The following is a 22,376-nucleotide window of genomic DNA, read 5'->3' as shown; positions in this document are numbered from 1 at the left end:
GGTTGCGCCGTAAATCGAAGTGAAAAAAAAATATCAAAACCATACGCACCGCACGCCTACGACCGCGGCCGTTCGTTTGCTGGTGCCGCCTCATTGGGTGACTTTTCTTTGTCCTTGGGTTTCCAGAAATGCATCATTCGGCTGAGACGGCGGCCCTTCTTCTTCGTTTTGTCGGATGCGTTGCTAGGGGGTTTCTCCTCCTGGTTGAGCTTGCTCCGCTCAGAATGGGCACCGCCGACCAGTTTGGAAAGACTGGCTAGACTAGAGCGTTTGGAGGCATTAGCCTGGCTGGTGCGTCTGGTACCAGCAGCTGAGAAGGACGCAGCGCGGTCGGTAGAAAGACGTCCACGGGGGAAGAAAGAAGCAGCCGAAAAACGATTCAGAGTATTGGTCATGGTCGATGCACTGCTGGTCAAAGATGGAACATCTTCAACCGATGCGTAAGGATATTCTGCCGAAGGAAGATGATGATACGAGTGACTGGAGAAGTTCTGGTCGGTCATGGAGGATGCCGCAATTGACCGTGGAGCATCCGGAGACGGGAAAGACGAGTCGGACGGCGAAACGCCTGGTTGTAACGCGAATGGTGGAATGCTGGGTAGCAGCTCAATGGGTGACGTCGCTGGCCGCTTGTCGATAGCTAAGAAGCGAGGAGAAATATCGGGACTGGGAGGTCCGATCACCTTATGTGCAGGTTCTTCGGTCTTCAAAATTTCCACGGGAGTTCGAGGCTTGCTGGCGAAAGGATTGCTGGCATTATGCATCTGCTCAAGGGCACTTCGTTCCTCCGGCTGTTCCTGGCTCGGATGTTTATCGCCTTGCTGAATACCTAAGCCAGCATTCCGAGAAGATATGCTGCCGGTAGGGGCACGGGTCAGAGTATCACTAGTGCCAGAGGTGGCAGTGCTGTGAATGGATTTCACATCGTCCTCTGATGACGAGAAAACTGCGTCGTCGATTGAGGTTGTGCTCGCCGGGAGGCGTTCGCCCTTAGGTGACTGAGAGGCAGCCAGGAAGGCATCCTCTTCTTCCTCATCAAACACATCTGGCGTTTCGACTGCTGAGGTCGGACCTAAACGAAATGCGCCGAGAGCAGTGCGGTCGAATGGTTGCATTGCCGGAGCACTTTCCGTGCGCCGATGGTATCGCATCTCTGGGCCAACAAATTCACCCCGTCTTCCGCCGCTGTACATCCGCTGGGTTGCAACCGAAAAGTTGTTGTTGGGCGCACCCTGGGTCACCGGTCGCATGTCGGGAGTGTTGAAAGGACCAAGTGCAGCATCGAGGTCGATGATAGGGCTACTTAATACATTATCATGTGGGCCAACACCTTGTTCATAGAAACTCCTCGGTTTCCACGAGGTTTCTAGAGATTGCGCAGGCAAAGAACAACCATCATCGGCTTGACGATTATTTTGGATGGGGTCAAGAGCAGAAGGAGGCATTGTCGGATTGGTCGGAGTTCGGATGACAACGACATCGTCATTATCAAAATCCACATCTAAAACCGATCCGGTCCCCGAGTTGGTCCGAGTAAGAGCAGGGGGGCGAGGTGCGAGAGTGCGAGGTACAGGCGGCTCCTCTTTTGTGTCAGTCTTTGCATGGCGTTTACCCTTGCCCTTGCTCTTAGTTCGGGTTAGAATGTGGCCGGCCCAAGAGCGAACACGCTTCTGCTTCTTCTTTTTCGACTTGATAGGGCACTTGTCGTCAGAGGGGTTCTCTGTCGCTTCATCACCAGATGTATCGGAACCGTCGTCCGAGAATGAAGGTCGGTAGTTGTCTGTCGACTGAATATCATCAGGCGAGAGAGTCGAATCGAGATGCGGTGTTGATTTGCTCTTTCGGGAGCGGGAGTGTCCAGCGGCCGAGTGAGAACGTTTGATAGAGGATCCTGAGTCGTCGTCCATCTGCATAAAATCCATCACCAAAGAGGCATCGGCTGTTTTTGGTCGAGGTTTTGGGTTGTAATCAGGTCTTGGCGTTACCCTATCTGAGACCCTATCTGAGAACGCAGGCTTCTCCACCTCTTGCTGCACCTTAATTGTGGCCATACTATCTGAGTTACCATGCGAAGCAGCAGAGACTGGGCGCTCGTCATTCGAGGCCTGGTTGTTCAAGGCAATTTCCGCTTGAATGATAGCTGGAATTGGAGGCACAGGAGGGACGGGAGGAAATTGAGGAGACGCAGGTGGTGTGGGGCGACCGAGGATAATACCTGGCTGAGAGACCGGTCGCGGAGGAGTATCATATGCAGATTTGCGATTAGGGTCGGCTGGTGTAGAAGGCGCGCTTGCCATGCCGGAATTGGGACCAAGTGCTTTCGTGATAGCGTTCAAATCGACATTAGAGATCGCAGCCGAACGGCGATGAGCATGGCCCCGTCGCCCAGGACCCCTACCCACACCAGGTCCTGGAGGTGGAAGATGTTGATCTGCCATGGAAGATGCCCGTTTGTGACCTGGTCCAACTATTTCCGGTGTTACCAAGTGGTCGGTTCCAACAAACTCGCTGGGTCGCCGACGGTGTCCACCCGCGCGAGGATTCGAAAAGGATGGCGCTGAGAGGTGCGATGACTGCTGTTCTGATCCAGGATTAAAGGAGAATGCGGGCAATGCGGCACGTTCCCGGCGCTCAGGGGTCTCCGATTGGGTGTTGGGGGAGTCCGGTTCCCGTGCTGGAAAGACAAATGGGGGATTAGGCAACGGTGTGTGCATATGCTGGCGACGATCGGGGCTGGCGGACTGATTCGAGGTATCAAAATGTGGCGGGAAGCCCGCCTGGGACTGCGGAGGAAGTGAAATGGAAGCCATGATTGCAGGCAAGAAAAAACAAAAACAAAAGGATGTGGTAACAAAGAAATTTAGCGGAGTGACGACGAAAGCCCGATGAGATCCAGATGGGCGAAGACCTCCAGACCGACTTCCCTTCAGCGAGAAAGCCTAGGAATCTGGAGGTCACGTTTAAACACCTTGGGCGAGGGTCATTGAATCCGCGCCAGGCAGAAAAGGAATGATTGAGATCAAATTGAGGCGACCACCAGCGGTATCCAAAGGTATGGAAAATGAACGGACGGCCACGACGAAGGCCAAGGAGGGGAAGATGGGAAGGTTGGTCGTAGAGAGGTTGAAGAGAGAAGAACAGAGAACAACAAATCCAGGAGGGGAACCTGGATGGGAACCTAGATGGGGCTGTATCTTGATTACCATACACGGTATCACCCGTTGCCATCCGAACGGGGGCAAACCAATCAACGGGGTCAATTATTGGGAACGAGATTACATACAACCCTGGAGGGCTTCAAGCTTATATTTGGTAGGAGTTACCCTATTCCTGTTAACTACGGAGTACTTCAATACATACATACATAGTATGTAAGAAGAAAGGGTAACGAATCCCTTGTACTTCGTACTTTAGTTATCTCCCCTGGAGATCTTTAGATATAATACATAATACAGTATTCCAGGTACACCTGACATCTCGGGGGAGATGCCGGATTAGGTGACATCTGTCAAAAAAACCAAAAGAATAGGGAAAAGAAGGTTTCTCGCTTGAGGAATGTGACCTTTTCCCCCATATTTTGCCATGCTCCAAACCATCATGTTTGAATCAAATCGATTCCAAGTAGAGGACGTCATGACTTGATTGCTACCAGAATAACCCAGTATTCAGTTCCAAGGTTAGCGGTCCTCCCAATCAAAAATAGTGGTTCATTACCATATGTACGTTGTACGGTGCCTGTAAAAAAGGCACCTATTTCAATCCTGGGGTCCTCAAGGCACCAATCAACAGGGAGCCACATCCGGAGAAAAAAGCGGGTATTATCACTGCCAATGACTCGGCCTAAATGACCATCCAAATCTCGCTTGACCTGGTGGGTCCCAGAGGGATAGTGCGCCACGCTGGGGGCCCTGCAAGTCAAGGGGATGATGTCCATGTTGGGGAGAGAGAGTGTGTGTTCATTACCGAGGCTAGGCCTTGAAAGAATACAACATATGGTGCACACATGAAATTCTTATCGACAAAGTCCGATTTCCTATGTGGATTGGCGGGAGATTGTCAGACTTGAAACCGAACTTCCACTCCCCATTGCTTGTCTTGGCTGCGGAGTCAGATCGGATATAAATAGTGGCGCGAGACATATCTTAGCGCTATTTGACAGGGGGAAAAAGGCCGAACACAAACGGACGCTCCTGGCGCTCTGAAACATTATTTCACCCCCCCTGCGTTCGGTGGGCCGCTTTCTTTGTTTAACCCAATAAAAATAGAGGCTTTGACGGGGGGGTTTGGGGGCAATTGGGTCGTGGGGGGGCAGATCGTCGTGAAATCAATTGGGGCGGCAACGGCAGATCCTGGCTTTGAATCTGGAAATGGTCTGCATATGCATCTGTACCACGCCTTTAAAAGTTGACCTGTAGAGTAGTTCGCGCTTGTTTCTCACCGTTCTTCTCTACTTCATATCATAGTAATGTACGATCAGAACTCTTAAATTACCCGATAGGTACACCGTATAATAGACTAAAATGATCATTGAAGATTAATTTGCGCAGTGGATCTGATTCGCGGACCATGCGATTGCCAAGACAAAAGGAGATTACATCGTACAATCTACATACAACGTAGTATAACTATACGAGAGTGCTCCCGAGATCCGTACACCGTGTTAATCTCTCTAAAGTCCGGATATGCGGGATGCCGATATCCACGGGAAACCCATCTGTCTTCCCCAAGGTTCTATGTAAAGAAAAGCTCATTCGGAGATACCCGAGACAAAAGTGAAAGAAATAATTTCATGATGTCACGCCAGGTTTTTTTTGTTGGGACTGGTTCATAAATCGGAGGCTGAACCATGGAATTCGCATAATCTGGGGCACTAAGGGTTTCTCCAAATTCGTACCTCAGATCTCTAGAATGTACCTGTATCATATCATGTATATTTCGATATACTTGAAGTATAACGTTAAAAATAGAAGTTTTATACGTCAGAAACGCTGAATACTAATACTAATTCGAAAGCTGTATGCACTTATATGTAACGGATTTTCCCTGGCGGTGCTTCCCTATGTGATCTACCGCTTTTATGAGGCTTAGGCTCAGGCTCACGGAGTAGATGCCAGCACACACTCAGATCAGTGCCCAGGTGATCATGCTCGTTCCAGTCACGTGCAGAACGTGCTTAGTGAGTGCTTGTTGGGAAAGGTTCCCAGTGCCAGGAATTACCTGGTACATGCAAAAACGCCCAGAAACACACCATGCATAGGATACATTTATGCATCGCTGTCAGACTCGAGCTCATCGTTCTCGAGATGCTTCTTTCGCTCCTCGTTCATCTCTCTATACGTGCTGTAGCTCAGCATGAAAAATGCCACCGTAATCAAAAGGCCTCCGATGATAGAGGCCATAGAAAGTGAATCTCCAGTTCGGAACCAGTCCACCAGAGCGACAAGGAAAATGGTAAGGAGAGCGGCTACCGATGACAGAACGGGCGATGTAAGGGAGATGAGCACAAGGAAAGAGCCCGAGAAGGCTATTTTGGTGTTAGCATCTGTGTGTGTTGAAACGCTGATTTGGTACTTACTAGCATTAGCACCCACGGAGATGAGCAGCATCCATGCTGCCTCACCAGTCGGCCATTCAAATGTCTCCCATCCCGTCCAATGCAAAAATGGCAATGGGATCCATAGTACCAACAGGGTGAAAATCCCGATTAGGCTGCCAAAAGTGTTGGCAAAGATTGTACCGCGGCCAGGGCTGGTACCTTCGGGGGGGACAGGCAAAGCGTTTATAGAGCACCTCGTAAAGCCCATAGAGAATGCTTCCAACGCCGATAACAATGTTTCCGAGCAATCTGTTCTGCCCCCCGGTGTTATCCGTGCCTCCCTTTGGGGCCTTCTTATTAGGCCCATCCCCATAGGCAACAACCATAACGCCAATGGTAGCCACGGCCACGGAGAAGACCTTGTCGACCCGTAGCTTTTCATTCAATAGCGGAATCGAAAAAGCATACGCAAAGAATGCCGAGCAGTTGTAAATTGCTGTGAGGTCGCTAGGAGTGGTCATGTTGACTGCCACGTACCATGATCCTCCAGCGACTGTGAGAGCAGTAGTTACAAAGGCGGTGGTCTTCAGCATATAGGGGACTGGGGATCGATTGGACGAGCGAGTGCTTAGATGTAATTCTTGCGATTCTACCATCTGCGCAGTGGTGCGAAGGAAAAAGACGTGGCGCCGCCAGAAAGCGTCCCACGTGAGTTTCCGTTTCTGTAGCCGAAGGATACCAAGCTGGACCAGCCAGAGCAAGGACCATGACCCGTGAGTCATATAGCTGCGTAGGGAGAGGAGATGGTAAGCGTTTATAATTCCGGGAAGCGGGTGTCGCATGGGCTTGTCGGTGGCATCTTTGCGCTCGGACTTACAGCATGCAATAGGGCTTCTTCCAGTGCAACTCATTTTGAATGTATGAAGCGGTCTCTGTTTGGACCACGAAGCTAATCAAACTGAGCAAGAGGAATCCCGATGCAACCAGGTATTTCTTGCGGGTTGCTTTGGCAGCATCGCGTTCCGGACTTTTACTCTGGATTGTCGGCCTTCTGGTTTCATGCAGCATAGGGCGGCCTTCGGCGTCGGCATTCCGCATGCTCGAGTGGGAGTGGGACCGGCGATGACGGTCATCTTGGAGAAGGGGTTGTTGCGAGCGGCCGTCTGTTGGTCGGTGTAATGGGGGGGCGATTGACAACCATCTCGTCGTCAGAGTCGAAGTCGTGGACTGCGTCCGGGCTTGAGGTTACCCGGGGCTCGGAGAGCTCGATGTTATCGGAAGCCACAACGGCGATGGCAGGGGAAGGTGCTAGTCGGCTTAACTACCTCGACATGAATACCGCCGTCAGGGGTGTTCTTGTCCGATTACTGCGATTGCGGGAAAAGAGAAGGAGAAGGAGCTGACGCGTGGACTATCGAAAGACCACCCATCCAGGTGATGTAGATAACGTGGCTAGAATTTATTGTTCCGGGAAAGGTTACCCATGGAGTCTAATTCCACGTGTTCAATCACTGCTGCACAGCCGTTCACGGGATACATGCGACTTGGCACCGATCGGGGGTAGTTGTAGTTTGAATAGTAAGTTCAATCCACTGGGTAACGATTATTGTATCGGATGTGAATTAAAGCAAAATACCCAGGTTGAAGATGATCGGGAAATCCAATGAGGCGTAACAAAATGACCGCCTTCAGGTGTCATCATCCACTTGTGGACCCTCCCCTGTGACTGCACGTGATCCCGATCGGGCGCGCGCTATACCGGATTAGATTTAGCGTATGCAACTATGTCATTCGGCTATTTTAGGATTTGGAGACGGAGATGCCCCCGCTGGAGTGCTGAAATTACCTAGACCGAAAGATATACCTGCGATGCACTCCGTATTGTATTAAGATCTACTGGTCTATTACCCTAGCGATGGGCAAGAGCATCTGACCACGATCATCGAATGTTTAGTCTTATTCCAGCTCCCATGTCCCAAGTAAGATAGAAATGTTGGATCATATTGGATAGCTTCAAAGTTCCTCGAATTATCATTTATTTTCAGTACCATTCATGTACGATGGTCCTATGGAAAATACTTCATATTCCCCTCTAACTTACTCCTTTGGCCCAAATATCGCCTTCTGAGTGTCATAAGTATACTTCAGATCCAGATGCCAGTAATTGGGAGAATTGGCCTTGGCAACCAGCCAAGCCTGATCCAAAGCCTGCACGACCTCTTCCGGGAGCGGACCCTTCTGAAGATCGGCAAGGTTAGTCTCAAGCTGAGTGAAACTGCTGACTCCCACCAAGACTCCATCACGACCGCCATTATCCATTCTCAAAGCAGAGTGATGGCGGACCCAGCGCAGAGCCGTCTCTAGAAGCGTGAGACCGTGTTTCTCTACGACAGGCTCAATGATACTCAGAGCTTCGAAGGTGGCATCTCTGAAGTAACGTTTGCGATAATTTACTCCGGTAGAACTCGAGTCGCTGTATCTGCCTTCGGCGGGGATATCTTGTGACTTGTATTTTCCCGAGAAAAGACCACCGGCCAGCGGGTTGTAGACGACGATGTCGAGACCATACCGGTGACAGGCAGGGACGAGTTCAGTCTCGATGTTGCGCGCTATCAATCGTGTCAGCTGAATGGTCAAGATCTTATATGTCGAAGGCAAGAGAAAGGGCACCACCTACTAATAGCGTTATACATGGCCTGGTAAATAGTGGGACGGACCCAACCCCTCTCAGCACAAAGGATGGAAATTTCCGCCACTTCAAAGGCTGTAAAGTTGCTGAGACCAAGCTGTACAAACTTGCCCTCCTTGTGCAGCTGGTTAACAGCCTCGAGAGTTTCAGCAAATGGAGTGGCGCGATCTGCTGCATGCAGATAGAAGATATCGACTGTGTCGGTCTGCAATTCCTTCAGAGAAAGCTCCAATTTCTCACGGACGATCTCCGGCTTGTGAAAGCCGAGTTGACTGGGGTACCATTTCGTGGCCAGAGTCAGTCCACGCTCCTTCCAGTTGGCCTTGGCTGTGAATGCCTCTTGTTCTCCACCGATATAGACACGGGCGGTATCGACTTCATTGAACCCTTGCTGCTGGAAGTAATCAAGGCATTTATTGTACTCGTCCAACGAAGTGATCCGAGCACCCTTGGCCTCTGTTGGGCCAAACGTCATCAACCCAAGAATGACCCTCGGTTGGGGGTTTTGTGCGATCAGAGGCATGATGGGAATTGGATTTTGTTCCGTATATGTGAGGTGTGTTGAAAGTGGGATGGCGTGCGAGGAATGGCGGGGCTACTGGGCGGCGTGGTTCTTTTATACCATGCCCTGTAGTCGGCCCAAGGTACTCTGAATTTGTAAGCCATAATCAATTGATAACCTTCGAACGAATAAATTCCAAGAATTTTTGCAAGGGTAAGTTAATATACGAAGAAGCTTATCTCCCCAGGCGAATATATCCGAAGCCACCCAATGTACATACATCATAACCCAGAGATAGGCCTTTTAAAGAAATAGTCCGCTGAGCTCCTGGGACATGGCGGGGTTGCGGAGGATCCCGATAACGGATAACGGAGCTCATCGCAGTCTCCGCGGGTATTAATCAATTTAATGTCTTCCGGAAGAGCAAAGAGCTGTGCTTCCTGTTGTCTATTCAATTCACCTTATTGTTGCAAAGATGAGTCTCGCTCTTCAGCCGCGATATGGCACAAACGAAATCATTCAGCTGGATCCGAGGAAAGGCGAACGGAATTACAGCATCTTGATTATCAACCCCAATACCTCAACGCATATGACCGAAGCCCTGAAACCCATATTGGCCAGCATGAACTACCAAGATGTGCACTTCGAATACTTCACTGCCCCAGACTCCAGCGTGGAAATCGACGGAGTCGAAATTGAGCCAATCGCCAGCATCAATAACGCAGAAGAATCGTGCAAGTCGGCATTGAATTGCTGGCCCGTACGAGAGTTTATCAGCCATTACGACGCGTTTCTTGTAGCGTGTTACTCTGCGCATCCATTTGTCGGCAGGCTTAGGGGGGATATCGCGGCAAGCGAAGGAGCGAGCTCGACGAGAAACAAATATGTCACTGGAATCTTTGAAGCATCCATCACAGCTGCGCTCTCCTTGGTTAGTGGTTTCGCATTGCAAGATCCAATCAATCCAGCAGAGAAACTACAAAAGTACCAAGAGAAGGGCAGCTTTGGCATTGTTACCACTGGCTCCGCGTGGAAGGAGGAGCTCACCAATGCCGTTCAGGGAGCGCTGGGCTACGACTATGAGGACGGAAGCTCCATGCACTTTGCGGGCGTCGAGACCACAGGTCTAACGGCAGTCGAACTTCACACCACGGAGCCAGAGGAAGTTCGACGGAGGATCATCGATGCTACCCGCAACCTGCTTCGGAACTCGGAATCTCGTGTTAAGGTTGTCTGTCTGGGCTGTGCAGGTATGGCTGGCATGGAGGAAGCGGTACGGGAGGGATGTACTCAGGAATATGGACACCCGGAAGGCCAACGGGTACGAATTGTCGACGGCGTAGTTGCCGGTGCTGGAAACCTCATTACAGCTTTGAAGGCAGGATTTTGAGTGATATAGTGGGCCAGGGTGACGGTTGGGCAATCAGATAGATCGCTTGGGGAAGACGATCTATCCAAATTTTTAGCATAGCAGGGCGGATTCAAAAAGCATATAAACATCAGATTAATCAACTTTCATTCTTGGACAAATTTATTTTACCGGCCATCAAAACGTTGTTGCTGTCTAACACATAGGGTAGCAAGAGCTGCTGCCTGAGGCAAAGATATCGGCCAAAAAGTTCCCCGCGTGAACGCGATACGCGTTAACGAGCAGCAACACTCGACGGCTTCTGCGAAGAAAAGATGCCAAGGTTTGTTCATTCTGTCGACTCAATCATAATTGAGGACTCTCTCTCCAGCTTGAATACCGATGCTAATATTGGTGGCAATTACAGAGAAATCATCACAATTCAAGCCGGCCAGTGCGGCAACAACGGTATGTGGCTCAACTCCGCGATCCATTCCACAAGACACTTGATCTTATTGTTTCGAACGGAGCACGAGAAAATATAGTTCACATCGCTGAAATTCGCTCTATCTAGTCGGCAGTCAGTTCTGGCAGCAGCTTTGCCAGGAGCACGGAATCAGCGCAGATGGAAACCTGGAAGAGCATGCGACTGACGGGGCGGCCGGTGATCGCAAGGATGTCTTCTTCTACCAGGTGTGTATAGGAAGCTTGGAAGAGCACATTATCAGTTCGGCGATATCACAAGAACCCTAGCTAATAGACGTGGGCAGAGTGACGACACAAGGTACATCCCTCGAGCGATTCTCCTCGACTTAGAACCCAGGGTATGCTATCCTTCACCGATCCATCACTTCCACACACGATGATTAACATACAGGTCGCTTTCAGGTCCTCAACGCCATACAGACCGGCCCTTACAAGAATATTTACAACCCCGAGAACTTCTTCGTCGGACAACAAGGTATCGGAGCTGGAAACAACTGGGGTACTGGATATGCTGCAGGTGAGGGCGTACAAGAGGAAATTTTCGACATGATCGACCGCGAAGCAGATGGAAGTGACTCACTAGAGGGATTTATGCTTCTACATTCGATCGCAGGAGGAACAGGCTCCGGACTGGGAAGTTTCATCCTAGAGCGCATGAACGATCGATTCCCGAAGAAACTCATCCAGACCTACTCCGTCTTCCCGGACACGCAGTCCGATGTCGTCGTCAACCCTTACAACAGTTTGCTTGCCATGCGACGATTGACCCAAGATGCCGACTCTGTGGTCGTCCTGGACAATGGTGCTCTGTCACGAATTGTCGCTGATCGGCTCCACGTCCAAGAGCCCTCGTTCCACCAAACCAACCAGCTCGTTTCAACGGTGATGTCTGCATCTACAACCACACTACGATACCCTGGATACATGCACAACGATCTCGCCGGGATCATCGCCTCGCTCATCCCTACCCCACGCAGCCACTTCCTTCTCACATCATACACACCTTTCACGGGCGCCAACATCGAGCAAGCCAGGACAGTGCGAAAGACAACTGTGCTAGATGTTATGCGTCGCCTACTACAGCCCAAGAACCGGATGGTCTCCGTCAACCCCAGCAAGTCCAGCTGCTACATCAGCATCCTCAACATCATCCAGGGTGAAGCCGATCCGACCGACGTGCACAAGTCACTGCTACGTATCCGGGAGCGTCGCCTCGCTTCTTTCATACCCTGGGGCCCGGCCAGTATCCAGGTTGCTCTAACGAAGAAATCCCCGTATATCGAGGAAACCGGGCACCGCGTCAGTGGGCTGATGTTGGCCAACCACACCTCTGTCGCGACACTATTCAAACGCATTGTGAAGCACTACGACATGCTCCGCAAACGCAATGCCTTCTTGGATTCATATAAGAAGGAAGCGCCATTTGCTGACGGACTTGGCGAATTTGACGAGGCACGTGCGGTTGTGATGGATCTAATCGGTGAGTACGAGGCAGCCGAGCGAGAGGATTATCTGGATCCAGATGCAGGCAAGGCAAATGAGCTTGGAGTATGATATGAGATGCGGAGATTTCATTCCTCGCCCTTTTCTTAAATTTTTTTTATTTTTTTTCTTTCGCTATTTGGGCAGGGCAAGGGGGTTTGAGCGCATCATCGGTGTCTGCGCCGGCGTCCACGGGTTTTTATTCACATTTACATTTTCCTGTCCTTTTTTTTTGTCTCTCCCCGTTCTCAAACCTTACCAGTGGACATATCATGAACCCAATCCACGCTAGTCGCTATTTAAAATTGACCATGAACACGTAGCCCGTGTAGAGCGTGTCAACGTGGTAGGATTCTGATTTGTACTGTTTAGCGTGTGTCTACGAGGGATCCGTGGGCAGATACGGGGTGTAGTATCATACTACATAAGGTGATGGTGGGGAGGATTTGTGGAGAGAGACGGTGAAACGGTGAAATTGGGTAGCGGGATCGGCCCTCACTTTAGGCCTAACCCAGGAAATGTATACAGATGGCATCACACGTCCTCCCGTACTGCGTACGGAGTACTATATATGCAGTCCTGCATATGCTGTTACCGATGCAATAGCTCCACGCGGATCATCCGTCGTACCTAGGCGGGCTTGGCTCAGGCGACTCGTCGATTTGTACTCTGTACAGACAGTTCACTCGCTACGGTTAACTTGCTGCAGAGGTCATAGCTCCTTTAGTCTGCTTGCATGTCTTGTTTTTTTCTTTCTCTTGCATTGGATTGAGTGGTATCATTGGGCACTATGGACTCCGTTTCTGTATGATATAGTAAAAGATAAGTCCCTGGAGTACCGCAGTGGGAGAAGTCCGGGTGAACATCTTGCCACTTTGGTGGCGCGGTAAAAACGGCAGACCGATATTTGGGTAACTCTTGCAAGTCTAATTCAACTCTAGTTAGGAGTTAGGAGTTAGGGGTTAGTTACTCCATACTTAGTTAGTTGATGAATTAGTTGATGAGTTAGTGAGTTGAGCGACTTTTGTACACCTGACTCCTGAATCATCACGTGAAGGTACGCCCTTGAATGCACGGGCAATTCAACATTCCGATCATTGGGCCCGAGACCAGGCTGGGGTGATACGTCCGCGTGGGTATGCAGAAGAATCCGGTAAAGTCAAAAGACAAAAAAAAAATGAAAGAAGAAAGACATGGAAAAAAAAGAAAAATCTTTAAAAAATCTTTAAAAAAAAGTCTTTAAGTAATATAGAGTATATCGGTCCAGTTAAAGGATAGGTGGTCCTATTCGCCTTCCAAGGGTATAGTTTGTTCAAAATCACCTAACTGGGTGAAATATTGTAAATAATCTATAATAATCTATAATAATGTCCAATATCAAGACCAATTAATTCTAATAATTCTATTAAATTATTTAAAATCCACTAAAAATGGACTAAAAATCCACTAAGCCCATCCCAAATCGCCTAGCCCCAACAGCATAACTTTGGGCAACTCCACTTCTCGATTCCGTCACTGTCGCCTCACTGAGTCAGCCCCGTCTCTGGTTTGAAGTCTGTTTCTTTGGCTTTCTCCCGTGTCTTCCGATCTCCCTATATATAGGCTGGTCGTGCTGGCCCATCTTCCCTTCCTCCCCCTTTTACAACTTTCATCTACTTGATTCTCTCTTGTCCCCGCCTCCGCACTTGACGGCGCTTATCTCAAACCCTCTCCTCAGCGTCTCGCCTTCAAATCTACTTCTACTCCCTATCTCTCCCCCTCTCTTGCGCAGAAGTACCTCTATATCAACCCCTCTCTCTAAACCGACTCCACCCCAACACCCTCCCAACCACCTCAACCACAATGGCCCCCCGCAAGCCCCGTTGCAACTTCAAGGAGTGCAAGGAAGCCGCCCAACGTATCGTCGGTGACTGCAGCTTCTGCGCCGGCCACTTCTGCTCCAAGCACCGCATGTTGGAAGCCCACTCCTGCACCGGACTGGAAGACTGCAAGAAAGAATCACACGCCCGCAATGCCGATAAGCTGAACAGCGAACGTACCGTTGTCGTCAAGGGCGTATGAGCAAAGGGGCACTACAAGCAGAATGAGAAATAGCCGATGTTTCTTGAGCTTTTCTCTCGGTTGAACAAAGGGGGGAGGGGATGGCGCCATCCCCTGAGCATGACCTAGCCTAGCTAGGGCCGCCTCATCTCCTCACCCCCCCTATCTTATCTGCCTGCCTCGGCCGATCAGGTGTTATCCCTGCCAGGCTTGGCTTCGATTCGGTTCGACCCGATTCTTCCCTTTCTTGCGTGCCTCTGCGGTGATCTTGGATTTAGCGCGGTGTTTCGTTTTTTACTCTTTCTTACTCTTCTCTCTGATTTCCCCGGGGATTTGGGTTCGTCTTTCCTTTGTCTGGTTGTTCGTGATCTATATCTAGATCGGACTCGTTTTTTTGTTGGCTACGGCTTGTTTGGTTTTGAGGCTTTGGTCTTCATTTGCATGGCGTTGTCTTTGGTGTTGACATCTTTCTTCTGATCTTTCGATATTTACCACTTATCTACTTATCTACTTATCTGCTGCTGCCACTGTTGCTGTCTCGCATTTTGGGCATGCCTCTTCTCTTTTCGGGAACTGCTAAATAGAGCTCTTCTGGATCATTTTAGCCATGAACTATACATATCTCTTGAAATCTTGAACCCCTTTTATTATCACATGACAAATATACTTATGGTGGAGTACCTTGGGGTAGCTCATCTGCCATATCTGAAACAAGGCGGATTCTTGACAGCCATTACTACAGTTAGACGGAAACGTATTGAGTACAAGTACAGGTGTGGTATTCTTGGACTAAAATTGTGTGATCGCTCTGAAACCCATTTGAAACACTGTAGAACCAACCCATTTAACCCGGTCCAATCTTCGGCCTATGTGATAAGTCAGCTTATAGTCCAAGGTTCCAAGGTTCAATGCCCAAAGAAATCGAACAAAGGTATGAAGAGTAATAAGGAGTAAAACATACATATCATGATGTTCACTCAGACGACTGAGATACTTATTCAACTCCTCCACACGCTCCTTATGAGTTTTAACACCTTCGCGCTGGAGCCGCTCATGCAACTGTCCCGAAAAGTCAGTTTCACCGTACAACAAAGCCGAAGTAGAAAGAGCTCGAGCCCGACAAAAAGACCAAAAGAAAGAAAATCAAAGAGACAAACATACCCGTTTCCGCCGAATTTCCTCGGCTTTCTTTTCGGCCTCAGTTTTCCCAGGTGCATCCCACTCCTTCTCTCTGTCTTCCTCAGATCTCACGCCATCCTTTCCATTTTCCGGTTGTTCTGTACCAGGCGTTGACTCCGCCGTTGGCTGTGTAGCATCCCCCTCCTTCTTCTTCGTACTCTTCTTCTTTTTCTTCTCTACCCGTCCTCCGCTGACTTTACTCCCCTTCAACTTGAGCTTCCCGCCACCTACGGAGTACTCATCGCCCACCATGCTTGCAGCGCTGGTGTCGGGGATGCGGTAGGATGGGACTATTCAGAGTCTCCTCTTTTGGGGGCGTGGCGTCTTGCTCGTAGAGGTATTGGGCCTAGCGGAGATGGTAGGCGTGTGCGGTGTGCGCGGCGTGCGGAGTAAGAGGGGCGGTGGTCGGTCGGTCTTATGTGTTCGCGTGGACGTGGGGGTTTCGTTCCCTTTTTCGGAGCCGAAGTGCGACGCACGACTGAGTGGATAGTAATATTTGGCTTTGGGTGGGTTGTGGTGTTGATTGAAAATTGAGGGAGGTTCTCTCGTCGCGGTTTGGGGTTGGGTTCGGGCCAATCAGAGGCGGTGGCGGATTGAATGGTTCTTTACGTCGGATATCTACATCGTACTGTATAGTCCCTCTTACATATCACCATTTTTACTTGAGGAAGTAACAAAGCTAGTGTTTAGAAATAAATAATTGATCATTTAATATATAAGTAGTTAGAAAAGTCTACAAAATAATGGAAGAATATAATTAGCAGTCTTCCTCCGTTAATATAGTTCCCCGACATCAGAGCATTTGAGTACGCAATCCGAGTCTGCTTTGACGTTTTGAATTGCTTTCTCAACTAAGAAAAGTAAATGATGTTGGACGTCTTAAACGCACTCATAATCCATCCGAGTGCAGGATTCATGAGAATGGTAAGAGAGTGGATGAGACAGCTGATCGACTTGTCTAGCTTCCGCTGACTCTGATAGCTCGGGATCATCATTTTGATCAAAAGTGATTGACAGTGTACTTCAATCCGATTCCTCATGGCCGTGCTCCCATATATAGTCCCTAGATATAAATATATTCGGTGAAGGAACCTAACCTTGGGGGAGTAGTTTGCCTTCCAATTTCTTGCGCTCTTCATGAAATGGAAAGCGCCCACTAAATGAGCACCGCAGGTGCCTACTTGCCTTGCCCGATATCACCTTTTCGAATGGATTAGGTATAGTTTCTCACACAATACGGAAGGTCAGACAAGCAGGCCTTACATCGATAGAAATCATGGACAAAATGGCGGCGAGGTAGTCTTTATACTTCAGATAAGACTCATATTCAAAGCCACGTTCGGCTGAGTCTTCGAGTAGCTTAAAACTTTCCCATGTGGGAATATTATAGCCTTATTAGTTCACCTGGTAGACTAGTCCTGATGCCCACCTCATTTTCTGTCATCTGATAATGTGAAAGCTCCGGGGAATGGAAATTCAGAGCGATACCCTGGGAAGTCAACCTTGGAGGTTGGAGGAATCGATACCTAATCTATCAATTAATTGGTCCATATCGATTGATTATCATGATGTGAGTGAACTATATCTACAGAGTGTGTACTCACCAATCGCCATGCTGCCGAATGCCATATCGTGATATGAACTTTGCTAGGAATTTCTCGACACGATAAAGAAAGGAGCCAAGTCAACTCCAACGCGCCCGCTTTCTAAATAACACGCCGAGCGGTACAGCTATATCTATTGATCTTTGTAGATCTGTAGTGGAGCCCACAGTCCCGGGGCCAACCCCAGATCATGACTTTCCGATTGGCTCGCTTTCTCCTGCCAAAACAATTTCTGATGAGGTACATAGTAGGGGTTGTTTTAAAAGTATATAAATGACTACTGATCTCCACTTGGGAAAATCTGGACATAAACCTTTCATCAGACAAGATCTTTTTCGTGCCTCGGTCAATCGCAAACAATCATGGCTAAAACTAGAGTTTTGGTCGTCGGCACAGGTGGAATCGGCACCATGGCGGCGTATGCATTGGAACACGGCGGCTTAGCTCAAGTTACCGCTGTGATGCGCTCGAACTATGATGCTGCGGTGAAGAATGGGATTGATATTGATTCGGTCCAATGGGGCCAGATTAAAGCCTGGAAACCATCAGTCAGTGAGTTTTTCCAACGAGGTTAGCGAAATATCAATCGAGCTAATTCTAATATCATATAGTCACCAAAGCTGTCCCCGACGTCTTGAAGGGCGAAGCAGCGCCCTTCGACTTTATTCTCGTCACAACCAAGAATATCCCCGATGTTGCACCCACAGTGGCAGACATAATTTCTCCAGCTGTGACGGACAAAACAGCCATCGTCCTGTCTCAAAATGGCATCAACATCGAGAAGCCTCTCATCGCTCGTTTCCCTACCAACCCTATCATCAGTAGCGTGGCGTATACGGGCGCAACCGAAACGGCACTCGCGAAAATTTTCAACGATGACCCAGATTGCCAGAAGATCGGCGCGTATACTAGCCCTCAAATCGCTGCTAGTGTAGCAGAAGAGGCTGCAAAGCGTTACGTGAACATTTACAATCCGGAGGGGAAACTTGATGTCATCTATGAGCCTGACGTTGCCAGGGTTCGGTGGCGCAAGATCGCCTACAATGGCTCAATGAATCCTATTGCTTCAATCCTACGCATGGACACACCGCGTATGCGTATGAGCAAGCATGTCATTGATGATTTAATTTTACCTATGATGAGGGAAATTCAGGCTATTGCCAAGGCAAGCGGGGTGACACTTCAGCCTGAGCCTGAACTTCTCCATGCAATCCTGCATCAGGATCCAAATGACACTGCTTTCAAGCCGAGCATGTGCCAGGACTTCGAAAAGGGAAACCTTATGGAGATTGAGAATCTCGTTGGCGAGCCGGTGCGTGAGGCGGAGAAGTTAAATGTGCCTGCACCAACGTTGAAGATTGTGTATGGGATTATGAAAGGATTGCAGCTTAAGGTGAAGGAAGAGAAGGGCTTGTGGAAAGCCGAGTTTGAGCCCGGGAATCCTTATGTTTAGACACTTTACATAAATGATCGAGAAAATAAAACATCAAAGAGCTGTACTCTCTACCCTGTTATTTCTAATGGAAAATCATTTACCGAAATCCCCTTCCTATATTTCATGAACCAGCTTAGAGAAGAAATCACTGTAATTATTTTGGCCTGTCAGACCAGGGTCTAAAATCCCGCTCAATACGGTCTTGGGGGTCAACCCACGAAGTCCTTATCAGGGATGATTTCCCCTCTCTCAGGCATCACCCGAGGGGCAAGTCTTCCCATGGAGTGATTCTCCATTATCAACACCCAGATATAAATCGCCCCATTGAGGGAAGCTGGTCGCGGGGAGAGTGGGTCGAGGGGGGTAGATACGGCGTGACCAACGTCCTATCGCTGTCACCTTCTACTCTACTTGAGTGGGGTTTACTTGAGTGGGGTTCGGTTTTGCACCGTTGCCTATCAATGTGCTTATCCGATACTAGAACGTTACTCATAATATAGCGAGAGTCTGAGCGAGAGAGCGACGCAGTAATTTGGTGCTCCGAACGTCGACATGTTTCCCGGTACCTCATAAGTACTCCGAGGCTGTATGTGGGGTCTGTATATATCCACTGAACTATATATGAATATCGTTCATTCTCAGGTATTGATCTCTTTCCGAGGCTCTTTCTAAACCTCATTCCAAACCTTCTAGTTCTGGCTAGCACAGGGAGCCTAAAAATGCTTTTCATATACGCTCATTATGAGGTAACTCAACCTGATCACCTGGGCACTGGATAACCCATTTTTATATCTTAATCACCTTTGCACTATTTTAACCATCTACTTCTGCTCCATAAAAAATATACCCATAGGGAAGAATATAATATATTTCACAATGACTGAATCTCGTGGAAGTGACGTGGAAGTCTTTCTGGACGGGCTGCCTCCTTCCACCAACAGATACACCTACGAGGGGAAGGAGCAACTCCATCAAATTCTGAAAATCGAATATGGCCGCCTAGGCCCACCACCCCATCTCCAGTCTGAACCATCCAAGCTCAATCTCGAAATATCCGAATACTTCGTGATTTTCATTGATCCCTCCTCTTTCGACCAAGAGTTTTTGCTCCCAGACCCAATCGCTGGTCTTCGTCTATTCTACAGCGCCGCCCTACATACCCTGGTTCTCAGAATGTCAACTCCCACGCATTCTCAAGTTGCCGGTGAATTGCATACCGCAGTCTTAATTGCATTGCTACCCATGGGGCTGAAGCAAAAGATTCAAGTATATGGAGGAGTGAACGTTCCTGTCGGCAATGGAAACATCAAGCAGCCAGATGGAGGCTGGGGCCCCATTCGGCACGCCCGTGGTGTCCCAATACGACCCGGGGTAGTCGTGGAGGTTGGGGTGTCCGAGTCTGAAACGAAATTGCGCAACGACGCAAGAATGTGGGTGGATCCCGCCAGAGGGGAGGTAGATATGGCCATCATACTGAAAGTCAACCGGAGGAAGCCCCAGCTAAAATTTGATACCTGGGAATGGGACTCGGGTATCCAATGTCCCCATGTCACACAATCCTGCGTGATCGAAAGGTCTGGTGATAAGACCACTGTCTCCCACCACCCAATTACGATACCCTTTGGATACATTTTCCAACGGTCCCCAGATATTCCAAGAGAGACCGACATTCGACTTGAAAAGCAGGACCTGATCGACATGGCGAGTTCGGTATGGGCTGCGCAAGACCTATGAGTTCATGCGAAAACCAGCGGCTAGCTCAATAGCCAGTACTGCGACGAACAAGGCAGCTATTCCACTGCTGGATGTATTTATCTACACGGTTAATTGTTGTTTTTATGGCTATGATACCACAATCTAAAAATGCACCTTTAAAAGCCATTCAAAATGAACACCAGAGTGTGATATTAAAAATAACAACCTGTATATCATCTTGGCCCAGACAAATCAGGTTATCTATCCTGCATCGTTAAGGACAGAGACCGCATACATGGCCGAGGACTTTCTGAGATTTATTTGAGAATATGGTAAATATGAGCGGACAAAACTGGAATGTGGATGTGGATGTGGATGTAGTACCTGATGAAGAGGTGGATGCTTCGGATGCCAAAACTTCAAAGAAATGGATACGAAATACAGACAGTCGACGGGGAAGCGCATTGTGGTATATGCGTAATGTGAAGACACCCGTCTTGATTTTTCAATCCTGAGAACGACGTGCGCGTGCCCTTGTCACCGGCCATTGCCTTTTACCGGGCGTGTGTCCATAACGATCTGCCCGTTGAGATGGTGAAATATCCTCGATAAGAACATATGATTGCCGAGAGGAAGCATTTGATTGATGTGTGGAAGCGGATGAAGCACTATGATATGCACTTGTAGTGATCGTTTATAGAGACTTTTGGCTCCGATGACTCTCTTGCGATCCCTGGCCGATTGTGGATGCTTTATGGCTTTAGATGGATTGTGCATTCTTGTTCAACTTTGCATCTCATGAATTGGAACAAATTATAAGTTGACTGTACCCAGTAAATAACGATGCATCTCCGGTCGAGAGTGTGATTCTGGGAGTATGATTCCTATCGGCCGTCTTGGAAGGACCCGCAGACCGGCCGAGAACCTTGGAAGTTCTTAGTGACAACTTTAGTTCCCCTTGGGCATCCTTTCTCGGCCGGCCTTAACTATCCAGTTAGTCTTGGATAATTCTGCGGTCTTCTTTTCGTATCCTGGATTCTAGGTATATAGTATCATGTAAAAATTATCTCAAAGCATCTAAACATTTTATCATGGGCCAACCATCAATTCCCCCTACCCCTACCTCCGCCAGTGTGGCCGGTAAAACCGCCATTATCACCGGCGGCAACACAGGAATCGGTTACGAAGTCGCCCGTCAGCTCCTCATCCTCAAAGCATCACGTATCATCATCACTGTCCGATCAACCAGTAAGGGTCAGGAGGCCGTCGCCTCACTGCGTGCCATCCCGGAAGTGAAAAAGTTCAACCCCACCGCCACGATCGAATTCTTCCATCTCGATCTCGACGATTCTCAATCCGGCGTGGAGTTTGCAAAAAGAGTCCGCGCCGAGGTTCCTGAACTACACCTTCTCATTTGCAATGGTGGCGTTAATGTGATGAGTTACGAAGATAGCAAAAGTGGCCATGAACGTGTCATGCAGGTCAACTGTTATACTCATTTCCTGGTTACATTGGAACTCCTCCCCCTTCTTCGCACCACCGCAGTCAAATGTGGCGAACCATCGCGTCTTACGTTCGTCGGATCGAGTAACCAAAACTTCAACACGCTGGCGAAAAATGCTCCAAAGGATTCCGAGACCGTGATCGAACACTACGATAACAAACAGACGTACAGTGGGTTGCAGCGGTACGCGGACAGTAAATTCGTCGTAAATGCGTTTGTGCAGCGACTGTCGACCATCGTGCCACCTTCAGAGGTTATCATCAACGATCCCTGTCCCGGGTTGGTGGCTACCGGATTCGATCGAGGACTGCCATTTTGGTTGAAGCCGTTAATGTATGTGTTGAGGAAGTTGATGGCGAGAACTGTCGATGAGGGGGCAAGGACGCTTATCTATGCGGCTGTTGTTGCTGGGGAGGAGACCCATGGGAAGTTTTTGCAGAGTAATAAGGTGGATCCGTAAGTGCTTCCCCCTGCACTGAATACTCGAGGAGTCTAATGATTATCCTAGTGGCGCGCCCATCTTGCAGGAGAAAGCCGGACAGACTTTCATCGAGAGATTGTGGAAGGACACTATCACAGAGGCTAGCCAGTATGACGTTGAGTTGCAGAGCTTCGCTTGATTTCGAGTTAGGGTAGTTCTGACGCCTTGGACATGCTTGATTCCCAACGTTCTCTATTTGTTTATTATGTTCCGTTCTCTACCAGTTACAATGGCTTTGTGTGGGGCCGCAGCATTAACACACATCTATAATGAAGCATTTCGATGTTATACATGTGCACATATGAAAATCAGCTCCACCGTATAATATGGGAGATCCCCACATGAGTGGGACCTGCCCAGGTGCACTCCATTTTAGCCAACTGGAGAACTCTGGG

At 48.9% G+C, this 22,376-nt stretch overlaps 10 protein-coding genes across 10 annotated transcripts; 6 read left to right on the top strand and 4 right to left on the bottom strand.

Moving 5' to 3' along the window:
• Positions 1–56: 56 nt before the first annotated feature.
• Positions 57–2,810, bottom strand: N7487_002453 (putative cell wall proline rich protein; the record flags this gene model as incomplete). Its single annotated transcript, XM_056870200.1, has 1 exon — positions 57–2,810. One exon carries the CDS (start codon positions 2,808–2,810, stop codon positions 57–59), a length of 2,754 nt encoding a protein of 917 aa, XP_056734984.1.
• A 2,454-nt stretch (positions 2,811–5,264) lies between these two features.
• Positions 5,265–6,634, bottom strand: N7487_002452 (DMT family transporter; the record flags this gene model as incomplete). Its single annotated transcript, XM_056870199.1, has 4 exons — positions 5,265–5,524; positions 5,576–5,709; positions 5,756–6,322; positions 6,414–6,634. The coding sequence occupies 4 exons, from the start codon at positions 6,632–6,634 to the stop codon at positions 5,265–5,267; spliced, it is 1,182 nt and encodes a 393-aa protein (XP_056734983.1).
• Positions 6,635–7,633: 999 nt separating this feature from the next.
• Positions 7,634–8,748, bottom strand: N7487_002451 (aldo/keto reductase family protein; the record flags this gene model as incomplete). Its single annotated transcript, XM_056870198.1, has 2 exons — positions 7,634–8,145; positions 8,214–8,748. The coding sequence occupies 2 exons, from the start codon at positions 8,746–8,748 to the stop codon at positions 7,634–7,636; spliced, it is 1,047 nt and encodes a 348-aa protein (XP_056734982.1).
• A 454-nt stretch (positions 8,749–9,202) lies between these two features.
• N7487_002450 (aspartate/glutamate racemase family protein) lies at positions 9,203–10,117 on the top strand (the record flags this gene model as incomplete). The annotated part of the gene is made up of 1 exon (XM_056870197.1): positions 9,203–10,117. The coding sequence occupies one exon, from the start codon at positions 9,203–9,205 to the stop codon at positions 10,115–10,117; it is 915 nt and encodes a 304-aa protein (XP_056734981.1).
• Positions 10,118–10,410: 293 nt separating this feature from the next.
• On the top strand, positions 10,411–12,115 carry N7487_002449 (gamma-tubulin mipA; the record flags this gene model as incomplete). Its single annotated transcript, XM_056870196.1, has 5 exons — positions 10,411–10,418; positions 10,503–10,543; positions 10,650–10,768; positions 10,846–10,899; positions 10,964–12,115. 5 exons carry the CDS (start codon positions 10,411–10,413, stop codon positions 12,113–12,115), a joined length of 1,374 nt encoding a protein of 457 aa, XP_056734980.1.
• Positions 12,116–13,885: 1,770 nt separating this feature from the next.
• N7487_002448 (uncharacterized protein) lies at positions 13,886–14,104 on the top strand (the record flags this gene model as incomplete). The annotated part of the gene is made up of 1 exon (XM_056870195.1): positions 13,886–14,104. One exon carries the CDS (start codon positions 13,886–13,888, stop codon positions 14,102–14,104), a length of 219 nt encoding a protein of 72 aa, XP_056734979.1.
• Positions 14,105–14,844: 740 nt separating this feature from the next.
• N7487_002447 (DUF1754 domain-containing protein) lies at positions 14,845–15,514 on the bottom strand (the record flags this gene model as incomplete). The annotated part of the gene is made up of 3 exons (XM_056870194.1): positions 14,845–14,949; positions 15,045–15,142; positions 15,245–15,514. The coding sequence occupies 3 exons, from the start codon at positions 15,512–15,514 to the stop codon at positions 14,928–14,930; spliced, it is 390 nt and encodes a 129-aa protein (XP_056734978.1). The 3' UTR covers positions 14,845–14,927.
• Positions 15,515–17,228: 1,714 nt separating this feature from the next.
• Positions 17,229–18,319, top strand: N7487_002446 (ketopantoate reductase family protein; the record flags this gene model as incomplete). The annotated part of the gene is made up of 2 exons (XM_056870193.1): positions 17,229–17,418; positions 17,478–18,319. The coding sequence occupies 2 exons, from the start codon at positions 17,229–17,231 to the stop codon at positions 18,317–18,319; spliced, it is 1,032 nt and encodes a 343-aa protein (XP_056734977.1).
• Positions 18,320–18,853: 534 nt separating this feature from the next.
• N7487_002445 (uncharacterized protein) lies at positions 18,854–20,035 on the top strand (the record flags this gene model as incomplete). The annotated part of the gene is made up of 3 exons (XM_056870192.1): positions 18,854–18,863; positions 18,995–19,047; positions 19,160–20,035. The coding sequence occupies 3 exons, from the start codon at positions 18,854–18,856 to the stop codon at positions 20,033–20,035; spliced, it is 939 nt and encodes a 312-aa protein (XP_056734976.1).
• Positions 20,036–21,087: 1,052 nt separating this feature from the next.
• On the top strand, positions 21,088–22,120 carry N7487_002444 (uncharacterized protein; the record flags this gene model as incomplete). Its single annotated transcript, XM_056870191.1, has 2 exons — positions 21,088–21,956; positions 22,009–22,120. 2 exons carry the CDS (start codon positions 21,088–21,090, stop codon positions 22,118–22,120), a joined length of 981 nt encoding a protein of 326 aa, XP_056734975.1.
• Positions 22,121–22,376: the final 256 nt, after the last annotated feature.

Source organism: Penicillium crustosum, assembly GCF_028827405.1.
Source record: "Penicillium crustosum strain IBT 35664 chromosome Unknown utg000001l_segment0_segment0, whole genome shotgun sequence".
NCBI lineage: Eukaryota > Fungi > Ascomycota > Eurotiomycetes > Eurotiales > Aspergillaceae > Penicillium > Penicillium crustosum.
The sequence above is the reverse complement of the archived record's forward strand: the minus strand, read 5'-3'. Positions and strand labels throughout refer to the sequence as shown.